This window comes from Trypanosoma cruzi, genomic scaffold, assembly GCF_000209065.1.
Source record: "Trypanosoma cruzi strain CL Brener 1047053516751 genomic scaffold, whole genome shotgun sequence".
In the NCBI taxonomy this organism is placed as follows: Eukaryota; Euglenozoa; class Kinetoplastea; order Trypanosomatida; family Trypanosomatidae; genus Trypanosoma; species Trypanosoma cruzi.
Window position 1 is genome coordinate 20,205 of NW_001849176.1, and position 8,725 is coordinate 28,929.

At 53.4% G+C, this 8,725-nt stretch overlaps 6 protein-coding genes across 6 annotated transcripts, besides 6 other annotated features; all 6 read left to right on the top strand.

Annotated features, from left to right (window-relative positions):
* Tc00.1047053510439.10 (heat shock protein 70, putative) lies at positions 1-877 on the top strand (the record flags this gene model as incomplete). The annotated part of the gene is made up of 1 exon (XM_800605.1): positions 1-877. A coding segment is annotated over one exon (877 nt), but the record flags the coding sequence as incomplete, so codon positions are not given.
* Positions 1-8,725: a sequence feature (heterozygous, non-Esmeraldo-like haplotype).
* Tc00.1047053510439.20 (hypothetical protein, conserved) lies at positions 1,185-1,772 on the top strand (the record flags this gene model as incomplete). Its single annotated transcript, XM_800606.1, has 1 exon — positions 1,185-1,772. One exon carries the CDS (start codon positions 1,185-1,187, stop codon positions 1,770-1,772), a length of 588 nt encoding a protein of 195 aa, XP_805699.1.
* Positions 1,959-1,996: a sequence feature (T-rich).
* Tc00.1047053510439.30 (hypothetical protein, conserved) lies at positions 2,064-3,614 on the top strand (the record flags this gene model as incomplete). The annotated part of the gene is made up of 1 exon (XM_800607.1): positions 2,064-3,614. One exon carries the CDS (start codon positions 2,064-2,066, stop codon positions 3,612-3,614), a length of 1,551 nt encoding a protein of 516 aa, XP_805700.1.
* Positions 2,078-2,100: a microsatellite.
* Positions 3,774-3,805: a microsatellite.
* Positions 3,892-5,091, top strand: Tc00.1047053510439.40 (uncharacterized protein; the record flags this gene model as incomplete). The annotated part of the gene is made up of 1 exon (XM_800608.1): positions 3,892-5,091. One exon carries the CDS (start codon positions 3,892-3,894, stop codon positions 5,089-5,091), a length of 1,200 nt encoding a protein of 399 aa, XP_805701.1.
* Positions 5,134-5,181: a repeat region.
* Positions 5,439-5,482: a microsatellite.
* Tc00.1047053510439.50 (hypothetical protein, conserved) lies at positions 5,537-7,330 on the top strand (the record flags this gene model as incomplete). The annotated part of the gene is made up of 1 exon (XM_800609.1): positions 5,537-7,330. The coding sequence occupies one exon, from the start codon at positions 5,537-5,539 to the stop codon at positions 7,328-7,330; it is 1,794 nt and encodes a 597-aa protein (XP_805702.1).
* Tc00.1047053510439.61 (heat shock 70 kDa protein, putative) lies at positions 7,617-8,725 on the top strand (the record flags this gene model as incomplete). The annotated part of the gene is made up of 1 exon (XM_800610.1): positions 7,617-8,725. A coding segment is annotated over one exon (1,109 nt), but the record flags the coding sequence as incomplete, so codon positions are not given.

Sequence of the window (8,725 nt, forward strand, 5' to 3'; positions counted from 1 at the left end):
CATCAGCACCTCGGCTGAGCAACAGTCCGAAAAGACGGCAAATGTTGTTTTGATGGATGTGGTGCCCCTCTCCATTGGCGTCGAGGTGGATGACGGCAAGTTTGATGTCATCATTCGCCGCAATACCACCATACCGTATTGCGCCACGAAGGAATACAGCACCGTGGAGGACAACCAGGAGGAGGTGGAGGTGCAGGTCTTCGAGGGCGAGCGACCGCTGACGCGCCACAACCACAAATTAGGTGCTTTCATTCTGGATGGCATCTCACGTGCCAAGAAGGGCGACCCGACCATCACAGTTACATTCAGCGTGGACGCGGACGGTATTCTCACCATTACCGCCTCCGAGGAACTCGCAAACGTAAAGAAGACACTCATTGTTGAGAACACCGAGCGCCTCAGCGACGAAGCGGTGCAAAAGATGATTGAAGTGGCGCAGAACTTCTCGGCAAAGGATGCGGTGGCCGTGTCTATTATGGACGCAACGCAGCGTCTTACAAGTGGCTTCACAGAACTTGAAACGGCGCTGGCCACGATGCCACTGCCCCTCTCAAAGAAGTTACGACGGCATGTGGCGTTTCTCACGCACGGCAAACAATGGCTTGAGCAGCAGTTGCCGAACTACACAGAAACGCACGCGGTGGATGTTAAGACAACGAAGATCATGAAACTTGTGCAGAAAGCCATGAAGACACTGCAGCGTGAATCCCGCAAGGGAACAGAAAACAACAACGAAAGCGACAGCGGTAGCGATGACGATGACGACACCAATGAGAATGATGGGGACGCAGTCGGAGGATCAGGCGGGTCAACACCACGCGACTCCAGTGCAGGGAGAAAGCGCCCGCGCAGTAATCCAAGGAATGATGAGGGCTAGCCAAATAAGTTTTTTTCTTCTGCAATTACTTATTTATTATTTTTCCGTGGGCAGAATACTTTTTTTTTTGTTTTTTCGGTTTGGCCCATCCAAAGTGCTGAAAACGAGAAGAGAGACTGTGAAATTCACCAGCAGCGATGAGTCGTTTGCTTCAGTGCTTGGCGGGGGGGAGGGGAGACGATAGCGGCACTCCGTCCCACACGTTTCTTATGTTGTGTTGTCTGCGTGTCGTGCGTAGCACAGACTGTGGGACGCTCTTTCCTCTCCTTCCTTCTCTTCTTCCTGCTGTGTTGTGTTGTTGTTTGCAATGTGCACCAGAGCGAAGGAAAAAAAAAAAAAAGACGCGATGGTGAAAAAAACAACGACGGCGCCGAAGGCGACGGCAGGGCGGCGGAAGGAAGGGAAAAAAACGAAGAAGATGACGATCGATCCGAAATTACACCCCTCGACGTCGACACCGGCACAACGGCAGCAGCGGCCGTCAAGCAATAAGAAAGAGGCGCTGCAGAAAGCGCTGGTGAGTGCCTTCTCGGCACCACACGTGAATGCCCATTCAGACGCTACCGTGGATGTGGACGAGTACGGCAAGGGCAGTCCGACGGACCGGCTGCAGTTTGGCTACGCCCCTGCCATCGCCGCGGAGGCCATTGCGTTTCATTCTGCCATTCCAGCGAAGAAGTGGATTGCGGAACGGCGCAAGCAGACTTGCATTGCGATTGTAAAGAAGCAAAAACTTCCGCGGCCAAACTGCGAGCCTATGACCTCGCTGCTCAAACTAAAGGAGCACTGGAGAGAAAAGGCGCAGTTTGTAGCAGAGTTGCGTGGTGGTGGCGTTGGACAGGAATCGGCGGACGAGCTCCTGGAACTGTTTGTGTCGCAGCAACGTGTAGCGTAGTTTCTGCTGTCTGTCCTTCTCCGCTGCACCCGCGTTTAACCCATATAATGATGAATTCTCACGCCGCTTGCAGCTATTTGCGTGTCGGCGCAGGGGGGGCGTGATGCTCTTTTTGTTTTTTGTTGTTGTTGCTTCCACGTCCATTACTTTTGGGTTTTTTTCCCTCTTTCTTTTATTGACCTTGTCTTTTTGTCTCTTTTTTCCTTTTTTTTCCTTTTTTTTTTGCTGTCGCCAGCGGTGGATGGTTTTTGGTGCGCGAAAGAAGAGGGTGGCTTTAGGGGAACCATCGACATGGCAGAGGAGGTGCAGCAGCAGCAGCAGCAGCAGCGAAAAGAAGGGGACGGTGGTAGGGAGGGGGAAAAAAAGAGTCGACGGATCGGGATGGATTTTCCTCCCGTCAAAAGTCGCGAGGAGATCCTCAACTCTCAGCGGGCGGCAGTGACACAGGAGGAGATACGTCAAGGCATGCAAGATGACATCCCTCCCGTCGTGCGGAGTGTGTTGGAACTTGCCCATCTGATGGTGAGCGGCCACAGCCAGAAGCTGCGTGCCTCCCCCGGATATCAGGGGGGTCTGTTTTACGGCGGTAGCCCTTTTTGCTTCGCGAGCGGTTACCGCGACGGCACACGGCCACGCGATATGGACGACAAGGGGAACCACATGAAACTAAGGGACCCGCTTACATACGGTGTGCTCTCGCTGCCCGTGACAGCCGGCTACCTCTGTGAGATGCATGGCAAAGGCGTGTTTGACCTGCAGGCCCCTCTGGCTCACTATTTACCGGAGCTTGAAGATAAGCTGGATCCCTCTGTGACGGCGCGGAGTATTCTTGCCTTTGATACAGTTGTCGACGACAAGCAGGTGCTGAAGGATGCGGAAGCCCATTGTTTTCGTCCTCTCTTTGCGTGGAACATATGCGCCGCAACTCAGCGTTGTGTTTACAAGCCGATCAGTCGATTCTTTCAAGGGGGATCCGCCAATGCCCTCACAGGACAACAACAACGGGAGAACTACGTGCAATACTTGCGTTCCTCCTCACGTATTCGGGTGGGATTGCGTTCAAGGAGATGGCTATCCAGTCCCAAAGTTTCCCACTTTTCTGTTGCGTTGCTCATTGCAGCTGTGGAGCGGCAGCTGGGCGGTATTTCTTTTGAAGAGTCCATTCGGCAGACCGTGTTTGAGCCTGCGCAGAGCCACGGAGCCGGATATGGCCCGCCCATGTTGTGGCGTGACCCAAATGAAATGTTCTACCAACCGAGAGGCCTTTCACTGCAGCATCAGAGGTTTTTCCACCCGATTAAGACGGGGGCTCTTGAAAACTGCGGTCCACCGCTCCTGAACGCTTCCATGAATCTATACGCACCTGTGGAGGACTACGGAAAACTTTTGCTGCTCTCCCTTGACGCCATACGTCATGCACGGACAACACTAGGGGTTGCGGGAATCACCAAAGCGGGTCCGCATTTTGATTTTGGAGTGGAGTGGCTGGGTAGGAAACAGGAGCGGTGTCAGCGGATACAACTGACGCGACATGTGATGGGAATGGAATACGTTCCGGCGGCATCATCGTTTCGATACAACTGCGAACACGATTTAGGCTGTTTTGGCGTGACCAACTGCGGCACACGAAATGCATGTGTGTTGGCGAACACTCTGTCACGCATGATTCAGCACCTCTTTCTCAAGCACGTTATTAGGAAGGGAGTCGATGTGATGCGGGGGCCTGACTTGGACAACCCCGCCCAGGAGCAGAGCGAAACCGAGACAAAGTTCCGGAAGATCATCAAGAAGCAGGAATACACGAGCTACTTCAGGAAACACGACACACACAAGCGATTCTAACGACGGGGTGGTAAAGTGCCCGAAAGGGGGGAATTGGTGGGGGGGAACCGATGAATTTCGTAGCGGAGGGCGAACACAAACAAACTCCGAAGAGATTAAAGGAGTCCCAAACACAAAATTTGTTATTTTATGTTCTGCTGCACTGCTCTCCACTCATTCTTGTTGTTGTTGTTATTGTTGGCTTTGTTGTTCTTTTTTGCTTTCCATGCGTGTGTGTTTTTCTTGCCTTTTAGATAAAGACACGACAAGGCTTTCTTCTTGAAAATAAAAATAAAAAATGTGGAAAGGGCTTGTTGTTATTGGCTGTGTCGTGGTGGCTGCGGCGGCTGCGGTGCCGTGGCTACAAAAGGACAAAGAGGTCCCTAATTTCGTGGAACTGAAAGAAGTACGCACACTTTTTTTTTCCTTCGCCCTCCAGGAAGCAAAGTCGTCATACGACGCAGCAACAGGAGGTTATGTCTGGGGACGTACATTGAAGCCGTCCTACTCCGTACAGCTGCATCCTTTGAACGCTGTTCAAAGCTACACGCAGAAAAAGGAGTTTGTCTGGGTCGGAATTACCGCCGGCCCATGGCTTGTGGGAGTTGCTGTTCTTCAATTTAATTACATTTCTGTTTTCACCGTCAGCCTCTACAATGTGGACTCGGAAGAGAGTTGGAAGGCCATGACCATCGTGCCGTTACTGGCACCTTGGTTTGGCGGCAGATGGATACCCAATGAAAAGGGTAAGATGGGCCCCACTAGTGCAGGACATCGAGTGGAGTTTCATCCCCCGTTTTCCTCCCAGCGAGCCAGTCTTCGTTTTGAGGATCGCAGCATAAAAGTTGACGTCACGGGCACCGTGTGGCAACAAACGGGCAATGGTACAAGGACAGCGTCGCAGAGGTACGAAGTGCATGCCGTGGCAACCCTCCCTGAGGAATTTCTTGGTATTGTGTTCCCGCTCGGGCCGCGGCGTGCCGCACTCGTAAATAAACTGGCAGCCGCGCCTTTGCAGACGCCTCTCAACATGCGACTCAACGGAAAGGAATGGAGCGGGGAAGGGTACTTTTCTATGGACTACACACGTGGCCTGTTACGTCGCGAGACGCACTGGCATTGGGCCAGTGCCACCGCCCCCGCCGGCTACGGATTTCACCTTTCGGAAGGCACATACGATGTGGATAACAAAAGTGTGGAGAACACATTCTACACTGGCAGAAAGGCTGTGGTGCTTGACACGCGTGTGGAGTTTCGTAGAGTTACGATCGCCAATACAGCCGCGAACACGGCTGAAATATGGGATGTTACAGGAAATGGCATTCACCTTCGTTTTCGCCGTGCCGACGCACATGATGGCGCCTTTCACCTGGGCGTCGTGAACGGCAATTTGGATCATGCATGGGGCATCTTTGATGGCTTGATTTTTGTGGATGGAACGAAGTACACGTTTGATAATGTTGCGGGTGTATTGGAGGCCCACTACGCGTTATGGTGAATCCGATGTTGTTCCTTATTATGTTTCTTTGCTTCTATGCGCCCCTCTCCCCCTTCTTTTCCCTCTTTCCTTCTTCCTTCGTCCCTCTCTATTGAACTGAACTCCAATGTGCAAGTGACGTGCGCAGTAGTAACTCCTGTGGCCCATCCACTGGAAACTTATTCCAAAGGAATTATATATACAAGGGGGACGTACTTGAAAGGTCTCTTTATTTATTTTTGCGTTTCTCCTTATTTTTCACACGTCTCCGTGACGTTTTGCTCGAGCATTACATGTCTTTTTAGCGCCTTGTGTCTGCTGCTTTCTTTCCATGTATCTCCCTGTATGCGTGTGATGTGTGCTTTGCATATTTATTTATTTATTTATTTCTTTTTTTTTTTTTGGTTTATTTTTGGGGCAAAGTGTTGGGCCGCGCCTGCGCCGGAGTTGCGAAAAGACGAGCAAAATGGAGTCTTCGCCTTCATCGCTGAATTATCTCCGTGCGGTGCAACAGCTGCAGAAAAAGACGGAGGAGTTGGAACACGTGCTCGACGAGACGCACCGTCTGGAGCGTGAGAATGCGGCACTCGTGGAGGAGAAGGCAGCGCTGATGCAGGAGGTGGCGCAGCTCGAGGCACAGAACCGCGACTGGCGAGCCGAATTCGGCGTGCTCGAGGATCAAGTGAAGCGCCAACAGCGGCACCTGCAAGAACACATCGAACGAGAGGCCAAGAGGCTGCAGGAATCCAGCGCCAAGTCGCGTGAGAGTGGCGCGGAGATGGGGAGGCTCCAAGAAAGGCTTCGGGCAGCTGAAGAAGCAAGGGAGGAAGGCGCAGAAATGGCGGCGCAGTGCCGCCGTCTCTCACGCGAGGTGGCGGCACTAAAACGGGAGCTGAAATCCGCCAAGGCGAAGGCAACACATTACCACTCTTCACACACACGCACTGCAGCGGACAGTGCCGCCATGGAACAGATCGAGAGCAATGCGCTGGAAGGGGTGAGAAGTGAGATTGTATCTTTTGCGGCGGAGAACGAACGACTGATCAATGAGTTGGAGGCGGAGCGCAAGGCACGCGTGGTGGCAGAGGAGGGTGTTGTCAACCTGCAGCAGTTACTGCAGCGACAGCGCGAGGTGAGCGATCAGCAGCAGCAACTCGCCAAAGAAGAACTGCGGGCACTCAACGCGCAGAACGACGCTCTTTTGGAGGATGTCAAAATTCTGATGGAGCGAGAGGCTGCAGGCAGGAGTGACGTCTTTGCGTCGGGAACCGATGCCGCACCCCACCGGCGCGTGTCAACTGTGGACCGCGGCAGCATGACGACAGAGGTGCCATATGCGCCCCTCTGGTCGCCGTCCACGCAACGAGCAGGGGCCATTCAGCCCGTGAAACAGTACCCGGCCACAGTGGATGACGGCATAAGCACAACCACCGCGCAGGCACAAGTCCGGGAGCTGATGGAGAAGGTGCGTGATTTAGAGAGCAAGACGGCGGAGCAGGCGTTTCTCCTTCGTGAAAAGGAGGCAAACGAGCGCCTTCTCGAAGAACGCGCAGCACTCCATGCGGAGGAGCGACGGCACCTTCGCTCTCTTCTTGAAAAGGCGGCGACGCCGGAGAAGGCTAGCGAACGCTACGAGAGTAGCCATATTGTTCGAGCAGAAGCGGACACAGAGCTGAGTGCCGTACTTGAATCCATTATTGAATTACTGAGAACATTTGTGGACTGCGCCGCTCGTCTCCGTACCCGACTTTTGCTTCAGACGTCAAATACAGACTCGAGTGTGCTCCCCATCGTGCCGTGCCGTGAGCACAGCAGCCCACACCTCAACGCCATCTTTAGCCACCTCGGCGGATTGCGTTACGTCGCCACTATCATTGACGAAATAGGAGAAGCAGCCTCAAAGAGGCCCCAGAAACAAAAAGAAGAACAACAATGGGAAGCATTAACCAAAAAACAAACACCCTCCCAAACACCTGAAAAAAACTCGGACAAAACACAAGCACAGATCACTGAAGGACCGGCTTCTGCCACTCACAACACCACCCGTTCACCAAAAACGGGCTTCACCAGGTATGACATTGACAAATGGTTGATGGAGAGAAAAGAAAACCTAAAACGGCAATTACAGCACGCCAACACTCCCAACAAGAAAAACTCGAGCACATCATCACACTCCAACCCCGATTATCAGTCGGGGGAAACTCTAGAAGAGGCAGCAAAGGAATTAAAAAAGCCACATTATCGCCAAAAATATCGATAAAAATTAAAAAAAGCAAATAAAACAAATTGATACCAAATTCAATGTATACACTACAAATCATTCGTAAAAAAGAAAAACACTGAAAAAAAGTAGAGGCCTTTAATAACACTACCACGAAACGGAAAAACAGGGAAATAACCAACAAAAAAAGCTTTACCACAAACTATTCATAAATATTTCCCTTTCCTCCTTTCTCCCCCGCTCCTCCGCCCTGTGCCACGGAGCACGCCAGAGTCAATCAAGGTCGAGAGCTAACTTTTAAAAAACAGCAGGAAAGAAGAAGAAAATGACGTACGAGGGAGCCATCGGCATCGATCTCGGCACAACTTACTCGTGCGTTGGTGTTTGGCAGAACGAGCGCGTGGAGATCATTGCGAACGATCAGGGCAACCGCACAACGCCGTCGTACGTGGCGTTCACCGACACGGAGCGTCTGATCGGTGATGCCGCGAAGAACCAGGTTGCGATGAACCCGACGAACACCGTCTTCGACGCGAAGCGCCTCATTGGGCGGAAGTTCAGCGACCCCGTTGTGCAGTCGGACATGAAGCACTGGCCCTTCAAGGTCATCACGAAGGGCGACGACAAGCCGGTGATCCAGGTGCAGTTCCGCGGCGAGACAAAGACGTTCAACCCGGAGGAGGTGAGCTCGATGGTGCTGTCAAAGATGAAGGAGATTGCGGAGTCGTACCTGGGCAAGCAGGTGAAGAAGGCCGTGGTGACTGTGCCCGCGTACTTCAACGACTCCCAGCGGCAGGCGACGAAGGATGCCGGCACGATCGCGGGGATGGAGGTGCTGCGCATCATCAATGAGCCGACAGCTGCCGCCATTGCGTATGGCCTGGACAAAGTGGAGGACGGCAAGGAGCGCAATGTGCTCATCTTTGACCTTGGCGGCGGCACGTTTGATGTCACGCTGCTGACGATCGACGGTGGCATCTTTGAGGTGAAGGCGACGAACGGCGACACGCACCTGGGCGGCGAGGACTTTGACAACCGCCTCGTGTCGCACTTCACGGACGAGTTCAAGCGCAAGAACAAGGGCAAGGACCTGACGACAAGCCAGCGCGCCCTCCGCCGCCTCCGCACCGCCTGCGAGCGCGCCAAGCGCACGCTGTCGTCCGCGGCACAGGCGACGATTGAGATCGACGCGCTGTTCGACAACGTGGACTTCCAGGCAACCATCACTCGCGCCCGCTTCGAGGAGCTCTGCGGCGACCTCTTCCGAGGGACGCTGCAGCCGGTGGAGCGTGTGCTCCAGGACGCCAAGATGGACAAGCGTGCCGTGCACGACGTGGTGCTCGTCGGCGGCTCCACCCGCATTCCAAAGGTGATGCAGCTGGTGTCTGACTTTTTCGGTGGCAAGGAACTGAACAAGAGCATCAACCCTGATGA